We start from the raw sequence: 20,867 nt of genomic DNA, 5'->3' as shown, positions 1-20,867 counted from the left end.
GGGAAGGGAAGGTTTGGGAAGGGAAGGGAAGGTTTGGGAAGGGAAGGGAAGGTTTGGGAAGGAGAAAGGGAAAGGGAAGGGAAAGGGAAGGAAAGGAGAGTTCTGGACTTCTCCTCACACCCTGACAGCAGCTCTGGGCAGGGCAGAAATGATTCCTGAGAAGAGACTAAAGGACACAACCATTTCCAGCTTGGCTGAGCAGCATGAAACTGGGGGGAAGAGCTGATAAAACTGTCTACAGATATCAAGGGGCTGAGCAAGACAGGAGACACTGAGCAGCCTTGGAGTGAAGACCATTAAAATAAGGGAGAACAGCTTGAAAACCTAATGCAGGGTGTCAGTCTTAACTTCCCTACCTGCTGGCAGAGCTCACAGGGAAAAAGCCAGGGAAGCAGGCAGGATATGGAGGAGTAGCTGTGCAGAGAACAGCCCTGCCAGGACCTGCTGGTCCCACCTGGAGGGCAGGGGAAGGTGGGATGCTGCAGGGATGGACCAGCCCTGCAGAGGCACCACAGTGCCTGGATTTGGCTCTCTCTCATTTTCCCTTGGTTAGCAGGATTAAGTGGGCTCACTGCAGGGAATGCCAGTGAGATCATCCTGCAATAGCTGTGGAATCAAATGAAGGCACCAATAATGCTTCCAGTCAGCATGTAAAAGGCTCCCAGGGTCCTTCCAGTAATGCTTCCAGTCAGCAACTACCACTGGAGGCTGCCACTGCTGCAGACTTTTCATCTCCTAACGAGGATCAGCTCTTTTCCACAGCCCATTTCACAGACATTTTCTGCTTGCTTTGCTTACAGTGTGGCCTCTGCTCCAGCTCTGGTGTCTCTCCTCTTCTCCCAGTCCACTTTTCCCCTTCATTTTTTCCCCCTGTACCCCAAGAGCTGCTGTTTCAGTGGTCTAACTCCCATTTCTCACCCATGCACTGAAGTGTGGTGCATCAGTCATCCTTCATCTTGCCTCTCATTTTAACACCTGGGTTACAGACAGTGAGTGCTTCTGTTCAGGACTGGGACAAAATAACCCCTGGATGCTCTCGCTGGTGAACATCTGGGATTTCTTCACCAAAATCAGAGGGTTTGTGTCTACACAGCCCTGAGAGAGGCACCAGGGGAGCTTCCAGGAGCTGCAGGACACACAACCCTCTGGAAGGGACCCTGATCCTGCCCTCTGTGCAGGGGAAGGGGCTGCAGCCCCAGCTGAGCCCTGGATTTTCGCCAGGAGCTCTCGGTGCCAAATTGGCTTCTGTGGTTTTTTCTAATGTGGTTTGTGGCTTTGCTAATGTGGGCTCCTCTGGGGATATTCTCAGTGTCTCAGGCAAGGAATTAGACCTGCAGCTCTCGTGGCTGTGAGTGGGATGCACACACCTGGCACTCCTGGCTGTGTTGGAGGAGTGTGATCCCACTTTTCCTTCACTTCCAAGCAGAGTCTCTGTGTGCAGGGGGATTACCCTGACCTGGACACGCTCAGGAGCTGCACACAATGACCTGGGACACATCCCTGGGTTTAGCACCCTTCCCCTGGCCCATCCCTCCGTTATCCCCCCAGTGAGCTGGATGAATTCAAGGAAGGAATGTGCATGTCCCAGGAATGGGCTGCAGCCAAGGCACCTTCCCAAGTGTGCCTCACAGTCCTGGGCCCAAGTTATAGGCAAGGCTGGAAAACAGCTGTCCTGCCCTCAGGGAGCTTCTGAAGAACACACCAGCACAACTGGCCAAAATGAGGTGGCTTTTCCACCCCAGGTCATCCCACACTACCTGTAAAAGCTTCATAATCCAGAAACATCAAGTGAACCCCAAAAGAACTGCTCCCACCAGTGAGCCCTGGGGGCATTAACAGCCCCTCATGGCCCTGAGGAGCCTGTCCTGGCTCTGCACCCACAGTCCCTGCCCAGGGGCCCAGCAGCTCTATTTAAGCTCAGCCCTGGAGGGCTCAGCTCATGTCTGAGCTGTGCTTATGCCAGTGCTGGTTTCCAGTCCAGCCCTGCCTGTGCCCAGCTACAGATCCCACTGCCCTGGACACCCCAGCACATGGAGTGACTGACCACCATCACCTTGGGCCTGTCTCCTGCCATTGCTGGACTGTGCCTGGCCCTGGCTGCCTTTGCCAGGCCTGATCCTGACCCAGGCACTGCTGTTCTGGGTTTATCTTGGACCTGCCTCACCATGTGAAGATCTGGGCCCTGGCCCTGCCAGCTCTGGGTTTGGGCCTGGCTCCCCTTCCTCCAAGGAGCAGAAGCTCCCACTGCTTCTTGCTGCTGGGAGGACTTCTCCAGGTGGAAGGAATGGCAGGTGGAACTGCAGGTAAGCATCCATCCCTCTTCCAGGTGTTGAGTCTCTGTTGCAAGAAGGGACACTGGAAAGAAGATCACTTGAAATCTGTTCCTGTACCTGTGACCTGAACACCTGAGCTCCCAGGCCAGGAGGGCAGGAAAGGGCTGGATCCTGGGGGGATCCAGGGATACAGGGAATCCAGGCAGTGGAATCTCTGAAAGGGACAACAGTCCTCTCCCAGAGAAGAGTAAAGAGCAGGGAGCACAGAGCTGAGGGAACTGATGGGTGTGCAGGAGCTGCACTGGTCTCATGTGCTTCTGTTCTGGCACTGTTTGCTCTGGTTTGGGCTTGATCTCAGACCTGCTGTGACCAAATCACTTCCCACGACCTCCTCTGCCTCTCCTGCTCACAAGAACTGACAATTCCTTGACAGGAGGGGTTAAACAGGCCCTGTTCCTACATAACATAGAGCTGCAACTGCAGCAATGATTTAGAATTGCTGGGCCCCTCTGAGCCCCTCTGTTTTCAGCTGGGATATGTTCCCTCTTCCCTGTTCTTCAGTCTGCTCCTGCAAAGCCAGAGGCACAGGCAGGGATCAGGGATGGAGCCAGCCTGACTCAGCTGGCCTTTCTCAGAGGGATGGATAACACAGGGATGCCCCTGTTTGGGCAGGGTTCAACACACACAATCAGAAATACAGCTCTTTCTAGACCTCAGACTTGGGACTCTTATTTATAAAGTTACACTTACATTCACAATTGAACAGACAGACTTTGTGCTCTTAACATTCTTATTTCTGAGGAAACATTAATTACCCTTGTCCATCACTGGGATCCTGGACTTGCAGCAGCCAGACCAGGACCTAGAACAGGGCAGAACTGCCTGTTTTATGCAGGCAGGACTTGGATACCCCTCTCTCTGCCTGCTGTGAGTGACAGAGCACCCACCCTGCCTGGAAAGGCAGAGGAAAGCTCAGAGAGAAACATTAAACTGCAACCTGCCTTTCAGTGCTGCATCTGGAAGGCTGCAGTCAGCTGAACACGCCAGCACTGCTCCCCCAAGGCTCTCCCCTTCTCCTCCAGCCTTTGCAGGAAGGGATTAGAGAGCAGCAATGACTTCATGAGTCTGATGCAACACTCCTGAGCAGCCACAGACCTTCTCCAGCTCAGCCATGCCCATGGCTGGGGATGCAAAATGCCTCTGGCAGCTGCAGCTGCAGCTCGTGGTGTCCCCTCTGCTGCAGGTCCCTTCCTGGGCAGGGACAGGAGGTGGATTTGTTCCCTCCAGCTGTGCTGCAGGTCACTGCAGGGCTGGTGCTCACCTTGCAGAGGCTGTACATGATGATCAGGATCCCTCCCAGGAAGTAGCTGCCCGAGGGATCGTCTCCCATGATGTATTTGTACCACAGCTGGATGGGCACCAGGGAGCGGAACAGCTGGCTCAGCTCCTCGATGAGCAGGTAAAACTTGCCCTGGAAAACCACAAAAGGGAGATGGAAAGTGTCAGGAGGCCAAAAGAAGAGCAGTGTTCACTCTGTTAAACGGGGCAGGGACCTGCTTTTGAACTCTGAAGGGATCATTGTCACTTCATTCTTTCACGGTGCTCCTCGTGCTCTGCCCCTCACCCAGCTGTTCTACAGTTTGGAATTTTACCTTCTAAAGCAGGTTATGGACACACATCTTAATGCTGCAGCAGAGTTAAGACTTACAGGATTAATAGGATGTAAATAGTGGATGCTATTAATTATGAGAAAAGGAAAGCAAGGTAAGCCTCTTTGACTTTATACCTTTCTGAAGGTACAGGGATTAAATGTAAGGTGACATCAGACTTCCTGACAACTTTCCAGAGCAAACTAATTATCCCTTTGCCAGCATCCTTATCCCTGCCCTTCCACTCAGGTGCGTGTTGGCTCTTGTACAGTGCAAGGATAAAAAGACTGGTGCTGAAAAACAAACCCTCAGGGCATTGAAATTCAAAATACTTCCTGAGGACCTTAAGGAAGAAGGGGGGGAGGGGGGAAGCGTGATGGTTCAAACACTTCTCTCTCAAAAGAGACTCAAAGAATGGGCAACATCCTGTGTAAAAACCTTCAGCAAAGCTGTCCCTGCCATCCCGGTGTTTATTAGGCACGGAAAGCTTTCCCTCCTTGAGGGACACCTGCAGGGTGACACACACTCCCTCCTGTCTCGCTGCAACCACGAGGTGCAACTAGAAAGTGCCTTTTTTTTCTTACCACATCACTTCTATTTTAATATTATATACAAAATATTATATATAAATATGTATTTAATATGTATTTTAATAATTCTAGTTTTATTTCTTCCCGACGAGCAGGAAGCTGGCTGAACAAGGGGATCTAATTTAGGGCCAGTCCTAATGAGGACCTGTTTATTTATGTTCTGTCCCACGCCGGTGGCAGGGCACCGGGTCAGAACGATCCTTAATCTCCACTGACATTATCTGGGCTGAAAGGTTTGGGTTTAGTCACGTCAAAAACCCTTTCATCCGATAAGATCCCGGGGAAGGGGGAAATTCCCCTGGAATTTTGCTGCGCTGTCCCGGCTCGCTTTGTCATCAGTGATGTCACCGCAGGCCAATCGCTAATTGGGGAGGTTGGGATGGGGATTCGGTCCTGGCAGCCGGCCCGGCAGCAGCCAGCGCCCTTCCCCGGGGGCTGCCGATGAGATCACTCGCAGGCCATCCTGCTGCTCCCGACAAATCGAATCCTTCGGAGAGCTCTGGCACGCTCATGATCTCATGCCCCCCCCGGGACGCGGAGTGAGGTCACACCAGCGGTTGCTATCGGACCCGGGCAGCTTTCCTGCCTCTCTGCCTCCCCCCTCCTCCCCCTGAATCCCAGGTGGCATCACGGAGCACAAAACCTACCGGCAGCGATCCGAAACGCCAGCAATTTATTAAATTAGCGCCGAGGTCTCTCTCTCTCTCTCTCTCCAGCCTCGTGCTTCGATGCAATCATCGTTTATTTTGGGCAGAGGGTCACTGTGCTGTCACTGCCTCCCCTCTGATGAAAGCCACCGGCAAGAGAAAGGCAGCAAAACTGTTTTGTTTTCCCTGACTCGTCCCTCCCCCCGGCTCCCAGCCCTCATCTCTCCCGGATCCTTGCCTCGCCAGCAGCCGGGATGGGGATGGGACAGGTCACTTCTTGCTCTCCCGTTGCATCAGATGGAGCCGCTGCGCCCAGAATTTGGGGCGCCAGAGCTGAAATCCTGCCCACAACACGAGTTTTGAGGCGCTGGAACGCCAGAGCCCGCAGCAGGATGTAAGGAAAGGTGGGGCAGGGGCAGCCCCGGAGGACAGACAGGCTGTGGGGTTGGAAGGGGCAGGACGTGGCTCTAAAATGAACATGCAACTTCAGTTGTCCGACCACAACATCTCCACCCTTCCCAAAGCTCTCAGAGCTCCTTTATCTATTGCACATCCTCGGTTTTCAGTGGGAACTGCAGGGTACCAGGATTTCTCAGCAGCTAGAAACTTGTTCACAGCCCCACAAGAGCAAAGTTCAGATTTAAAGGATGCCTCCCCTCCATGAGCCCATTAACAGCACCCACCTGACCACTAAAGGTTGGTAGGTTTAGAGTGAATCCAGGAGGAAGCAACACTTAGAAGAGAACTAGAAAGTGCTTACAGAACTTTTAAGTCTTGTCAGGCATCTCAGTCCTTAGTGCACCACTTTTTTAAAACTGGGAAAAGTGCCAGAAAATCAAAAGTAACTTTACAAAGGGCTGCAGCAGAAGTGGGGTCTCCCTTCTGAGCCAGAAGGTTGAAAACAAGGGTTGTTCCCTACAGTTTTAGCAGCAGAATGTGGACTTGTGATGGCAGTAACTTGCTGCAGACAGCACCCACCACTGGTGAGGACACCCAACACACCTCTCTGCCACTCCTCAGCCCTGTTACATCTTGGATATCTAGGTTACAGTTTTCAAAGACAAATCTTTGTCTCCAGCTGTATTTTGTCTGATAAACTCAAGTATTTCAGCTTTTTTTTTTTCCTCATCAAGATTATATTAAGCACAAATACAACTATTTTTCACGTGCATCTGGTTTGGAACAACAGCTGGAAATAAGGCAAGGCCTGTCTCTGTTAGGTGAGTTCATATTTCATAAAGATCAGTGTAAATCTGGGAATCTTCTGTGGAATGCACAACTGTATGGAGCTGAAGGGCTCTCTAAGAGCAGCAAAATCTATTTTTGGTGAGCCTGTGAGTCAGTGCCAATGTTTGACCAGACTGTGCAGGAGCCAACCTGAACTGCAGAGATTAAATACGGTATTACCTGCAATTATGTCCCCTACAAGGGCCAGAAAAGGGGCTCTGCTCTCATCAAACCCTTGCCTGAGCCAGAAGTGAGAAGGACACTGCTGACCCTGCCAGGCCACCATCAAAGAGCTCATTAGCACATGAGGGGAAGGGCTGTGCTGGGGATCTGAGTTCAGCAGCTCCCGAGATCCCACACTGGGAAATTCCGATTCCCTTTTTTCAGTGCTTTGTTAAAAACCCAGTCAATGACTCCTGTATAACCCTCCATTTTCCTGCACCTCCTTCACCACAGAAAGGCCATTTTTATGCTTCAATCAAAGCACTTCTTTTGAAAGAGGAGAGTTCAGGATTTTCACCCAATTGCACTTTTCCTTCTGTCCGTGCAGTGTTTTGGTCTGTAAGGGGTAAACCCTTTTTGCACATTAAGCCTGCAGCTTCCTGGTGTTTTGTTAAATCCTCATCACTTGATGGCAGAGCTGCATCTGATCCCTTCATCCTGCTCAGAGGAGCAAATTTCTAACATTTCTTCAGTCCCTTTATGACATCACCACTACAAAAACACTCTTCAAACCCCCTTATTTTCACAGGGCTGACCTCAGGGACAGCTGTTCTCTGCGTTTCCTAAATGAAAACTCGAGGCACAGAAAGATGGAGGTCAAGGTAAGGCTGGTTTGGTGTCCAAGCTGAGATGCCTGGGATTAGACTTTTTATAAAGCACTTCATTTTATAGATCACATTACCATTAAAAGCTGAACCCCTGACTCCAGTTTGCAGCTGTACACGACTTTTCTAGAATCACACAGGAATTATCTGGCGAAGTAAAGGACAGGATTTAATTCTCCAGTGTAGAAACCTGAACCTGTAGAATGTTCCTCTTCCAGTGGTCTTTGTTTTCTGTGAACTTTCCAGTTGCTACAACAGCTCCTTTCAATATCTCACCTTCATCCTTGGGGCACTGGTGATGGAGGGAAGAAGTCTTACAGTGACACAACATGGAACAGTGTAATTAAAAACTGAATCCCAACACATACAGAGCAAAGGGGGGAAAATTTGCAGCTGCAGAGGCAATGCTAATTCCCCCAGAGCCCAAGTGAGCCTTGATTTTGTGGTTTCTTTTGACACAAGGCTTTGCATAAGTGCCTGTGCCTCCCCAGGAGGGAACAGGGAGGCAGGGTAAGGTCTGACACGGTGGAATTAAAATGGGAGGCAGGAGAAGTGAGAGAAGTTGCAATGAGGCAACTGTAAGTCGTGATTAGCACTCAAGGGAAGCTCCAAGTCTCACTTGTTCTGTTGCCAGCAGCATTAGGGCTTATTCTGACACAGGAGGATGCTGGGAAAAAACTTTGGGGACCCGCTGTGGCAATTTGGATGAGGAGAGATCTCTGCTGGGACTGCAGGTCACACTGCCAGGGCAGGGAAGTGGGAGCAGGAAACAGGATTGTGGCACATTGTGCTGCTGAAAATCCAGGCAGGACTAATGAGGAGTAATTTCCAGGTGGGATTAGAGGGGAAAAAAATGAGAATTTCGCTTCTGAAAGTCTCATCTTGGACATCTTAAATTGGGAAGTTCCAAGTGGGAAAGCCCCTGGGAGTAATGATTCTTTTAAAGTTCAGCAGCAGTGGCTTGCAAAGCGTGTCAGGGAGGGGGACAGAAGAGCCCCCACTCCTCAGGACCTGGCTCTGATGCTTTAGTTACGCTTTTTCTTTTGGAAAATAATAAATCCCATGCTTGTGATGCTGGGACACCTCATCTGGCCAGGCTGAAGCAGAGAAAAGTCTCTGCAGAACATCACATGGTTCTGTGGCTCCAGAGGATCAAAGCTCAGATTGTTGTCCAAGACTGGTGAATCTGTCCCAGAGTTCCTCCAAAGAGTATCCAAGGTCAGAAGGTACTTAGAGGATGGGTTATCCTGCCTGGAAACACCACTTTAACCACAGTGTTGGGGAAGACCAGGATTAACCTGCATAGCTCACAGCAGAAGAGAGCACAGATGAGGAACATCTTCACCTGGGTATTTTTCCTAAAACTCATCTATGTGCCAGCTCCCAGTGCTTTTCTTAACACTTCTGGATTTTTGGATCAGCACCCAGAGGACTGAAATGCTCCAAGGGACCTTTATTTCCTCAGGACAACAAAAAAAAGGTGCAGCTTCAGAAGGAATATGGGAAGGTTAATGTGCCAGTTTACATGGCAGAGCTGTAACCACCCATGCCAGGAAATGTCAGGAAACATGGAATGCACCTGAAGTTTAGTGCTATTCACTGTTTTCATCATATTTGGTCTAAAATCCAAGTGCAGAACTGGGTAAAGAACTGCAGCAACACACAGGCCAAGTTTTCTCTGTCCAGCCTCGGTGAGATGGTACTTTAAAAATAAAAAGCACCAATAAAACAGTCAACTGGGAAAAAAAAGCCACCAAGCAAATATTTTTAAAGCTGCAGTGAGGGGTCCCCAGTGCAAGGGTGGAGCAGTGTTTGCACACTTGCCACTGGCAGCATTTCAGCAGCATAAAGACAAATTCATGGGATTTATGGCATTTGCAGTGTCTGGATCCAGCTTTCAAGTCAATCTGACAAGTATTTAACTAATAGTCATTTATTTCATGCTGTGTTTGCAACAAGCCAGTGTTGAGTGTTCTCCTTCCGAATTTCCAGCCTCCTGGAAATGCAGCTCCCTGGAACTTGGCTGCACATCTGTACTGAGCATGGAAGGAAAATTCCAACTTAGGGTCTTTCTTATGTACCAGCCCATTAAGGTAATTGGAAAAATGTCCTTCTTCCCTCTAGGGATAAGGATACATGTATAAAAAAACCTGGGATACGAGTTCCTTACAGTTCTTTTGTCTCACTCCATCCTCCAGGAATAACCAGCTCAGATTGCTGACAGGAGCATGAGGAGGGGATGGGAGACTTGCAGGCACCTGGGATTTCCTAAGTGAAATCTTTGGCAAGTGTGCCTTTTTATTATTTATTTCCTTATTTTTAATTCCACCCCCCTCAAGCTGTCATTCCTCAGCAGTGCAAATGAAAAGCTGCCATCCATGGGTGTACAACAATGGAAGCCCCTGCAAGGCCACATGGCTCCTGCAGTTTAATTTACTTTAATTCATTTTATATTGAACCAAATGATCTTATTTGCCTTTTTTTTTTTTTTAATGGAGAGCAGGGTGGGAGCCAAACCCCCCCCCCCTTCCAAAGAAATGATGAGCCCAGCTGAAATTAAAACTTGAACTTGGCTTCACGTGCCCAGCAGCTTGTGGGGGAGGAAGGGACACCTTCAGCCACAGGTTTGATCCTTCTGCCAACTCCACTGACCCCAGAGGTGTGAGATCAGCCCTTTTCCTGACTGTTCACCAGCCCTTCCTTCCCTGCTTTCCAGCCTGACTGCAGCCCCACAGCCTCTCTTGGCACCTCTGTTTTCCAGGCTGGTTTGGAGCCTGGCAAGGCCTGGGATTATTTTGTCAAGTTTTTCAGTCTTCCCTCGTTCTCTGGAGGAGTTTGTGGCAGAGATATTCCATTTCTGAGTTATTCAAGCTTGGAGAACTCTGGCTAGTTGTACCCTAAATATAATACATAATCTATCAGTTCTCAGGCTTCACACTTCAAGCACTCCTGGGCATGTTTATTGCCCTCTGTGTTCTGATTGCAAAGACAACCTTATTTTTCTGCCTTCCAATTTTAGTTTGCTTTCTCTCAGATAAAGCATAAACTGATGCCATAAATCCAAATATTATCCTACACCAAAAGTTGCCATGCTAGGAATACACAACCCAGGTACTTTAGGGGGGCAGAACTCAGTGCTCCAGCTCAAATTTTTTATGTGTTCACTGTCAAAATGCATCTGAGGGAAGCAGAGTTTAGTGCTATTCACTGTTTTCATCAATGATCTCGATGGAACAGAGTGGGTTTATCAAATCTACAGCTGACACTCAACTGGGAAAGGCTGTAAATGCAATAGAGGGAAGGATTGTAATCCAAACTCATCCTGACAGGCTGGAGAAATGCTCTGGAAAACAGGGAGGGATGAAGATAGTCCAGAAGAGAATAATAAGATCTGGAATTAAAAATCTCTGAGAAAAGACTCAAAAAATTGGTGGTGTTCAGTCTCCAGAGAAGACTGAGGGGAGAAAGTAAGACTGGAACAGAAAGAAAAGAATCTGATCTTACTCCAATCCCAATGGATATGGAAAGGTAAGAGACTTAAAAGGAGGATATTCAGAGGAAATGCCTTGCAAGCAGCAGTGAAGAGCACAGAGCACCCAGAGAACACCAGAACCTCAAGGAGCAGCATGAAAAGCCAGCCTGGCTTTGGAGGTGCCTTGGAACCTCCAAAATGAGGAAAAATCCTAAGAGCCTGCTCAGAGGTTGAGAGCACAGTGATCAAAGTTCCTCAAATCCCCTCCCTGGACAAGCTCTGTGATTGTTGCTGACTGCCAGGCCTGCAAGGAAGCTCAGGATGAAATCCCTGTGTCCCACTCACAGCTGGGCTGAACTCCACCCTGAGAGGGCAGCAGCTTCCCTTCAGGCCCTGCATTAGGGGAGCTGTTCTGACTGGTTATATTGGCACAAAAATTCTCACTATATATATGTATATCTTGGAAAAAAGTCTACCTTTCCTCTAGTTTAATTTATATTTCTCCAGCAGCATGACACCATTAAGTGACAGCCACCCACAAGTTCATAAACTCCAATCTGGGCTTAAAGCAGAAGCTCTGGTAGGAGCACCTGGGGAAGAAGAGCATAACTTTATGTCTGGCAAGTGTTAAGACAGCAAATAATAAATATTTTGGTCCAAGTTAATGTGCCTAAGTTGCAGTAGGACTGTTCTAACTCAGAAGAACCTGAGGTCTGTCCCCTGAGATCTCATCCCTGGTGCAGAGTGGGGGAGAAAAATCCAGCTCCATGGTGGTTGGGAGCAGCAGTCTGACATGTCAGGGGACACCAAGCCCATCAACATCATCCTTGGACAAAACAGGGGCTTGAGAGAAGTGAGAAGTGTTGCTCTCCAGAAAAAGGTATTAAAAATGAAGCATCTGTGCTCTGAGTCATTACAGGCCCCTGACAGATGTGATCTTACCAGCCTCCCCCTGTAGCTGCAAATAAAGACCCCTTCCCTTTCTTCTCTCCAGACAAGGATTAATGAGTGCTTGGGAGAGCTCTCAGACAGGCAAGCAAAGGCTGTGAACCTTTTCCAACGCTGCAATTTATCTTGGGGAGACTATTCACATCACTTTTCCCTCCCTCCCCAGGCTGGATTATGCTCTGACCCAGCACATTAATCTCCTAAAATATAATAATAATAATAGAAGAAGGAAAAAAAAAAAGTTGGACAATTGCCAGAAATAAATTAATAACCATCTCAAACAGCCCTGCTGTGCAGGAACAAACTGCTCAACTCCCCTGCCACCCCTGTCATTTCCAAGCAAAACTATTCCCAGTTTAGATATCCTCCTAAGTGCCCTGCCTGAGACTTTGCAGGGATTAATGATGGTATCTTGCATCTACACAGTGCCTTTCATCCCAACAGCTGCCAGAAAGTTCCTTTACTGAAGGCAAATAATACACACTGCTGTGTTTGCTACTGAAATGCAGAGGCTACCAAGTGGATAAAGAGGCACCATGACAGATCTGTACTGGTAAAAACATATGAAATGGTATTTTCAGGGAGAGAACGTAGTGAGGAAATTTCAAAAGTTAGGCCTAGTCTACAAATAACTTCATAATAATTTAAATACGTTAAGTATTAAAATATTTCTTCACCTGTGGTTATGTAGAAGGGGTGGTGTCTTTTGTGGCACCAGGAGCTTCAATTTAATCCTGTTACTGCTTTGGCCCAAGTGGGAAGCCAAAGACACAAGTACTTGCAGTTTCTTCCCATGAAGTGAAGAGATTTGTGCTTCAGAAATATGTATTTACAGAGGTTGCTCAGAAAACAAGGAATTCAACCAGACAAGCTGTTACCTCACTGCTAGTACCTATTCCTCCTCCAGCAATGCATTCCTCATCTCTGGACTTCCATCACTTGCTGGTGCTACCAAACCCTTGCTCAGGTCTGTGGTGGCTCAAACCCCAAACCTTGATACCCAAGTGCCAAAGTTTTATGAAGAGATTTCATTATTTTTATTCTTCTGCTCATATTTGGCCCTGGCACAGGTTGCCCAGAGAAGCTGTGGCTGCCCCTGGATCCCTGGAAGTGTCCAAGGCCAGGTTGGAGGGAGCTTGGAGCAACCTGGGCTAGTGGGAGGTGTCCCTGCCCATGGCAGGGGGTGGAACTGGATGGGCTTTAAGGTCCCTTCCCGCCCAAACCATTCTGGGATTCTGGGATTTCACGCTGCAAATGTGTTCTAAAGGTATCAGATTATCAAAGATAAATATTTGTACATCAAGAGGAGTCTCCCACCTTGGACTTGACAGCCAGGATGATCTTGGGCAGGGCCACCACGAGGCATTTGAGGGCGATGGTGAGGTACTTGAGCACAAAGTCTGCGATGCCCACGATCCACATCAGGTCAAAGAAGTCCAGACTCTCCAGGTTGGGCTTCAGAAAGATCAGGCTGAAAGACACCAAAACACCAGTGAGAACCTCACTCAAGCTTCTTGTGTCCACTGCTGGCTAGAGAGAGAGAGCCCAGAAACTCCCCTGAGCCCCAGGGGAATTGCCAAGGGCAACAGGAGCCAGACATGCAAATCAGTGCCCTGATTCCTCGGGGTCTCTTGGCTTTGCTCTTGTTCTCCTGAGGTCACCAGGTTTGCCCACTGTCACCAAACAGGACCCAAAGCTGTTTTGGAAGGCTGCAATCTCCACAGCCTGCCCTCCACGCTGCACCAGAGCCTCTGGTGTGCAGGCAGTGCCTTGAGCTCTGTCTGATTCTGTGATCTGAATGTCAAACCTTACCCTGGGAAGTTCCTGCTCAACGTTTGCTCTTTGAAAAAAGTGGAGTCTGGGACAGCAGAATTCCACACAGCAACGGGCAGGAGCCACTGACCTGAGCAGCAATGAGGACTGGACCCTACTCAGGCTGAAAAACCAGGATTTGTCTTCGGGGTGTTTGGCTGCTAAAGCCTCGTGGTAGGAAGCAAACACTTAACCAAAAAAAAACCAACAAAAACCCAACAAAAAAATAAAGCAAAAGTAAAACAACCGACCCGAAATGAAAGGCCTGAACATGAATTTAAAATACTCACAACACTGGCACAGCACAACAGGTAAAATTACACCCTAAAAACAGAAACAGAATCAGAGGCTTTACTACTATTCGTGCACTAGAAACAATAAATAAATAAATAAATAAAAACACTAGGAAAAAAATAAATCAAGAAATGAAAAATAAGCCAGAAAGAAGTAAACATGAAGCAGCTACTTCTAATTTGACAAGCCTGCCCTGTGAATAGTCCCAGGTCCCCACACAGATGCACCAGCCCAAGCATGACACAGCAGGACTCCCAGGAGCAGGGATTCTCCATGGAAATGTGGCCCAGCCTGTCCACTGGTAACAAGCCCTGCCCTAAACTGTGTGTAGGGAGGCCCCAATTTGCTGAAAGCCCTTTATTTTGGGTGATTTAGCCTCTATTTTAAACTAGTCCTACCCATGTTTTTAACCCTGACCACCAACTTACAGACACACAGGTTCCCTGGGATGCAAATTCCTTCTCGATGCTTCCACACCTTTCTGCCATTCCTGCTTCTCTTCCATTCCCTCCCACAAGCCATATCCAGGGAATCCCATGGCTTGGCATCTCCCATTTGGACCCACACATTCAAGCCTTCTCACCTCTCCCCATTTCCAGAAGCATTTACACACAGAGTTTTCCAATGACCAAATCCATTAGGGGCAATTCCAAAGGATACCAGGGTTAAGGGCAGACCTTGGCTCTTCCCATAGACAGTATTGTTGGGAAGAAGCAGGGAAGCACTGAAATAATTGGCAGAGAAACCAAACCCAAGAGCTGTGTAGCCATAACCCAACTGCTGCACGTTGTATTTTCAGCCTCAAGTTCTAAGTCCCCTTCAGTGGGACAAAAAAAATTCTAATTAGGGAGGAAATTCATATGGGTTTAGCTCCTAATACCAAAACTACTTTCTAAATAATTAGGTTTGATGTTGTTCCATTTCTTCCTATTTATTCTACTAACATCTCCTTGCTTAAGTTGGGTATCTTTGCTTCCTGCCTGTCATAATTCCTACAGACTTTATGGTAACTAGGGGTAGTGCTGAACCAAATCCATTGGTACAAACTTTCCTGTAATTCAGAACTGCTTTAGTGAGAATTTGAAAGTCAAGGATGTCTTAATTACCTCAGATCCAAGTGCCTCCAAGCCCTGAGGACACTGAAGTAAAACACTACTATTTCACCTCCTGTTTATTTCCTGTCCTGGACTCAAAGCTTGACAGATTGAAGAGAAAACATTACAGGAAGAGGAAAATCAGTGGGTCTGTGCCTTGTCTGCTTCTGACACCTGCTCTGTATGTTCAGCCTCTGCAGTCCAAGTGGAAATTCAGAGGTCCCTCTTAAAAAGGATCCACCCTGCTCTGAAACATGTCGTGTGTCCTCACCCCCCATTTCCACCCTGGCTGTGCCATTTATTGCAGAAATGACACACATCCTTCTGCTCCACTGAAAGGTATTGCAGAGATGTAGCCAAGACAGCAGGTGCTTTAGGCATGAACACTTCCAAAGTGTGGGGAACAGTGGGAAATTCTTCTCCTCCCTGGAAATTATCACCTGCTGTGAGTCCTGCCTACCTGTTGTAGAGCTGCTGAGAGCTGAATGTGTAAAGCAAGTACAAGGTGTTTCCAGTGAGAAAGGCCAGGATCCAGAACACAACCAGCACTGATCTCTTCTCCTGGGCAAGAGAAAGAAGGAGAGAAGATAAATTGGAAGTCTTGTGGGTTGTGCCCATCCCAGGGGACACGAATATGTATCTAAGGGTTCAGTAATTAGTTTATTTACACAGGACTAAGGCTCAGAAGCAGGCTGCTAGGTAAGGACACATATAAACACAGGCAGAAATGGCTCTCACACTGCAAACCTTTCAAATAAAGTAACTTCAGGGAAATTATTTGAAATATGCTAGGGGAGGTGACAGCCTTCCTTGCAGAATGCAATCTTCAAAGTTGGGATCTTTCCTGGGACATCTAAACTCTGCTGGTATTTAAACCTCGGTGTGACAAGCAGATTGAAAAAAAAAAGTCAGTTCCATCTATTGTCCTAAATTCTGAGCTGTCACCTGGTGGGAGTGACACTTCATCAAAGGAGTGGGTTACAAACAGATCCTCTGAGTGAGAGGAAGGCTCAGCTAAACCAAATATAACCCATCACCACCTGCAGCACATCTGAGTGTTATCCAAATGCAGGGAGGTTCTAGAACATGCATTTTTGATCTAGGAAGTAAATGAAGGTCAAAAAGAAGTGCAAGTGCTGCATTTCAAAACACATGGAACATTACAGACAGAAGCTGGATGGCAGAAGATCTTGTCCTGAGTCTTGGCCCAGGGTAATTTTGAAGAGTAAATTTTACTCCTGGGAGGAAAACACACCCACCATTTTTCTTCTGAGCTGATTTATTAAGGAAATAGGTCTCTGCAGGCATGTTAGGCTGAGATTTAAAGCAGGGGGATTAAGGGGCACACTGCTGGAAGGAGAGAGTGCAAAGTGCAAGGCAACAGCCATCTATTACATGATTGTGCAATTTATCTCTTCATTCAGCACTGCAGCACATTTATTCCACTGCTGCTGGTAGATACAAGTACACACTTGTGCCACCCATGTAATTTTAATAAAAAAGGAATTCTAGTCTTGTGCTTTTAGTGCTGTTGAACTGTTCTCCTGACACTGAAGATCACAAGGCCTGGAAAGATCTGCTGGTTTCTGTACGTTCTCAACAGAGCATTATAAACATGCTAACAAGCAATACATCTATAAAATGTTTCAGTTAAACACCCCAAAACATGATCTAAATGCTAATAAGTTAAATCTCATCATTAATAAGTCAAATAGCTTCCAGCACTGCTGCCGAAATGGGGAAACCAAGGTGCAGAGAGGTGCTGGAAGATGCACTGCCAGCCAGCGGCACGGGGTGATGCAGATTACAAGAGGGTTTGTTTACTATGTTCACACTCTCTTTGTTTACTATGTTTACTCTCTTTGTTTACTATGTTCACACTCACAAAAAAATAGGGTAGAAACAGTAGGAGAGCATCAGTGTGGAGAAGCAGGAAGAGGAAGGTGGGATTAGGGCCTTTCAGAACTCTCTGTTCTGAAAGATCTGTGCCCATATAAATGCATTCAGCCCCACAGTGCAAAAGAAGGTGTTGTTTTGTGCATGGAGGGTGATGTTTCCCAGGGATACAAGGAGGTAAAATGCTGGACTCACCTTCAGGGCGACCTGCTCTCGGAGCGTGGAGTTGGCGTAGGCGAAGGTGCTGGCCATGCCAATGCACACAGCAATCCCTGCAGGAGAGGCACTGTCAGGGTCAGTCCTGAGCCAGGGACACCAGTTCTGAGCCAGGGACATCAGTCCTGAGCCAGGGACATCAATCCTTAGCCAGGGACACCAGTCCTGAGCCAGGGACATCAGCATCTCAAGCTCAGAAAAAACATCACTGGGTGATACTCTGGATGCGCTGGGAATTTAAATGTACAGGTGACTAAACCAGGGCAGTCTGGGCTCTGTATTTCAAATTCAGTGTAAATGAAGATGAAGCACTGCAGTGAGCACCCAGCCCAGCACAGACACTCTGTCCTCAGGTCCTGAAGGAGAACACAAGTGCTCCCAGTCGTGGCTGCATTGTGCCAGGTGACAGTATTACAACAGCAGTTCAGCAGCTCCTGGAGGACAGGGCACAGTATCAAAAACCTACAGGATATCAGGTCCAAAGGCCAAGACATTGCAGACAATTAACCAAATCCCTGTCAGAGTTGTAAGTGGACTAAAATGGAAGCGTTACTGGTTTCCCAGTGTTGATAATCTCAGAATGAGTCAGGATCCTCAGACATACCACACACATACAATTTTATAGTGCTAAAATACTCAGGCACCATTAAAAAAAAACCTGCATAGACATATTCTTCAGGGAACTCTGAAGATCTCAACTGCACGATGTAACTGCTGATGCTGTCTGACTTGATTTCACAGCTACCACAGCCACTACCAGCCAGACAAGTGTCTCATCCCTCAGAACCCTTCTGTGCTCCACAGAAACCTCTGCCAGTCACCAGTGTAAGCTCTGCCCACCTCTCCTAGGGAGAGCTCTGAGGGAGAAGCCTTGGTGACATCCTCAACCTCACAGGAATGTCAAGGGGAGATCAGGAAAAGGAACAGAACTGGTCAGGACAGCAAATATTTTCATAGTATTAAACTACCTGTAGATATCCTGCTGGGTGTAACAACTGCTGTTCAGGTGAGGGCCTTCAGAGCAGGGAGCTGGTGAACATCCAAGCTCTGTTAACAAACCCTGTCTCTGAAGAAGTGACAAGCTGCAAGTGTTCACTGCCTGCTTTCAATATTTTTCTGCACCACACTCACTGGTCTTGTCAGTGTTCAGTTTTAACTGGTGCCATAAACATTCTTAGGGCAAGTAGTAATTAAGTACAATTTGCAGGCGAGCATCAAGCACTTTTTCCCTTTGGTTTTAATATTTTTAGAACAGCTGGGACTGAAAGTAGGGTGAATTCATCACGTACATTTGAGTGTGTCCCCTTCGTGCCAGGCTACACCTGGGCACTGCGTAGTGGTTTGGTTTAGGCCTCTTCCTGGCAACCAGGTCAAAACTAAGGAAGTACCCATAACCCAATAATCCATTTTATTCTTTACCTAAGCAGAATATAAATAGAAGGGGGGAGGAAGCTGGAGGGGAGATCTCAGAGAGGAGAAGCTGGAGGAAGGCAAGCAACCTCCCTGTGGCTGGGCTCCTCGGGTGGGAGTGCAGGCCTGGGGATTTTTTTGAGAAGCTGTTGTTCTTTTTCCTGATTTGAGAGGAGAGATCCGGTGGTGTGGCTTCTGCTTCCTTAAGGAAAGTATTAAGATTTCATTTGTTAGTTCTTTATTGGCTGTGTATATCTGCTTTTCTGGGTTTTTTTTGGGTGTTGGGAGTTTTCTTTCTTATATGCATATAGTTTTTGTAACTGTATATAAGTGTAAAATATATATATATGCTGCTTTGGTTCTGTTATTTCAGGGTTTTTTTGGCAGTTTTTTTCTTCCCTTTCCTTCCCCTGCGTTCATAAAAAGGGTGGCAGGGGGGAAGACCTTTGCTGTGGTCTTGGCAGGGAAGCCAGGTCCAAACTACCATACACCATCACATGGATAAGAGTATGGGACACCACAGCCTGACAAAGCTTCATAATAGGGTTCAAAAAGGATGGGGGTTGCTTACCAAGCTTGTGCTGGAAACAAACTTTAGCCAGGAGGATCAAGATGAAGGGAAGCCCCTTCTGCAGCCACCCGACGACGGCCTTCAGCTCCGAGAGGGCCGGGGCTGGGGTGCCCCCCTGCTCCTCGGGGCCCTCCTCGGCGTGGCCGTGCCGGTCGCCGCCCGCCATGTGCAGCAGGGAGGAGCCGCGGTGGTGGCCGTGGTGGAAGTGGTGGGAGGGCTGGCGGTGGTGGTGGAACGGGGCCCCCTCGGCGCGGCCGGCCCCCTCCTCCCGCGGGGCCGGCATCTGGATGAACACCTCGCCGCCTCCCGCCGAGGAGCCCAGCACCAACCCCGACTGGAAGGGCGCGGCCGTGATGGTGCCCGAGGGGATCCCGGCCAGCCCCGAGAAGAGCTGCTGCGGGGAGGAGGCCTCGGCCTTGAGGCTTTCGAACACTCCGCTCTCATCCACGCTGGTCTCGGAACTCACCGTCTGGCTCCGGTTCCTGCGGAGGGGCGACAGCAGAGAGATTAAAAAACTGAGTGACGCGGAACTTCGTGGTTTTTTGTAGTGGTTTGGTGTTCCTCACTGCAATGGTTTGGTCTAGGCCTTTTCCTGGCAACCAGGTGTTGTGGTTTGAAGCTGGCTCCCTGCCAAGTCTCCAAACCTCACCACAAGAACTCCCCCCCCTAAAAAAACCAAGGGAGACGAAAAAAAAACCCAAGAGAACCGAAACGAGAGAGAGGCAGCTAAAGCAATATATAAAAATATATTTACACTTGTATTACAGTTACATACATTTGAAATATATGTACAATTTCAAAAGGAAAAGGGAAAGGGAAGGGGGAAGGGAAAAAAAGAACAAAACCAAAATAAAATATACACGATCAATAGCTCAAGATCTAGCAACTAAAAGAATTAGCAAAAGAATATCTTACTACTCTCCTTGGGACAACAGAAAGCCGTGTTGGAACGACTGCTGGCAACCTCCATCTCCCAAGGTCGGCAAGGCCTTACCAGGCCTCACTAGGCCTCACCAGGCCTTACCAGGCCTCACTTTCCAATATGACAGACTCAACAGCAGGGAACCTGCACCTCCAAAGCCGCCGGAAGGAAAGAGGGGCGAAGGCCTTTCCTCCTTTCTTCTTATACCCCGGCTTATGTAAAAATCGTAGGGAATACCGAGTAAATCTGGGCACTTCCTTGGTTACAAACTGGTCACCAAGGAAGGCCTAGCCTAAACTACCACACCAAGTCAAAACCAAGGGAGTACCTATATCCCAACATTCCATGCTATTCTTTACCTAAGCAGGAATATAAATAGAAGTTGGAGGGAGTTAGTTGGCCAGATCTCTTCTGGTGAAGTTGGAGACAGCGGGCTCTCCGCAGTTGGTCTCACTCATGTGGGAGTGAGGCCTGTGAGGCCTGTGGTTTTTCTGATTCAAGAGGAGAGATTTGCTGGAGTGGCTTTTGTTTTCTTAAGGAAAGTATTAAGTATTTATTGGTTGCATATATCTGTTTTTCGGGGGGTGTTAGGGGTTTCTTTCTTATGTGTATATAGTTCTGTAATTGTGTATATGTGTAAATACATATATATATATTGCTTTAGTTCTGTTATTTCGGTTCTTTGGGTTTTTTTTCCCTTCCCTTTGCTTCTCATGTGTTCATAGACAAAAGGGTGGGGAGGGCTTTTGCTGTGGCAAGGCCAAGTCCAAACTGCCACTCTCACACACTTTGAGAACACGCAGGTCTCCAGATCACAGATGGTTTTCCCTCTATGTGCTGTTGGAAAGTCACAGTTGCAGAACTGGAGGCCAGTAACCAGACTCACATGATCAGAGAACCTCTAAAGACCTGACCAACATGCACCACTTCCTTCATCTAGAGAACAAAATTCCCAAACACCCTGTTTACTTCTGGAGGAACCAAAGAAGTTACATATCCAATACCAAACTCAACATCAT

At 47.9% G+C, this 20,867-nt stretch overlaps 1 protein-coding gene across 3 annotated transcripts in view; it reads right to left on the bottom strand.

Moving 5' to 3' along the window:
• RNFT2 (ring finger protein, transmembrane 2) overlaps positions 1-20,867 on the bottom strand; it is a 29,548-nt gene that overhangs the window by 5,646 nt on the left and 3,035 nt on the right. Inside the window, exons 1-6 of one of the 3 annotated variants that reach the window (XM_027696733.1) lie at positions 20,177-20,305; positions 18,927-19,408; positions 16,925-17,001; positions 15,294-15,394; positions 12,951-13,104; positions 3,595-3,744 (exon numbers count right to left, since the gene is read on the bottom strand). In XM_027696733.1, coding sequence (XP_027552534.1) covers positions 3,595-3,744; positions 12,951-13,104; positions 15,294-15,394; positions 16,925-17,001; positions 18,927-19,408; positions 20,177-20,190 — 978 coding nt within the window. In that variant the 5' untranslated portion in view covers positions 20,191-20,305. Of the gene's footprint in view, positions 1-3,594; positions 3,745-12,950; positions 13,105-15,293; positions 15,395-16,924; positions 17,002-18,926; positions 19,409-19,841; positions 19,902-20,176; positions 20,306-20,867 lie in introns of those variants that run through there. The other 2 variants (XM_027696734.1, XM_027696732.1) reach the window with 2 other exon arrangements.

This window comes from Neopelma chrysocephalum, unplaced genomic scaffold, assembly GCF_003984885.1.
Source record: "Neopelma chrysocephalum unplaced genomic scaffold, ASM398488v2 Primary Assembly neopelma1_116, whole genome shotgun sequence".
Taxonomy (NCBI): Eukaryota; Metazoa; Chordata; class Aves; order Passeriformes; family Pipridae; genus Neopelma; species Neopelma chrysocephalum.
Note: the sequence above shows the minus strand (reverse complement) of the source record. Positions and strands in the feature narration are given on the sequence as shown.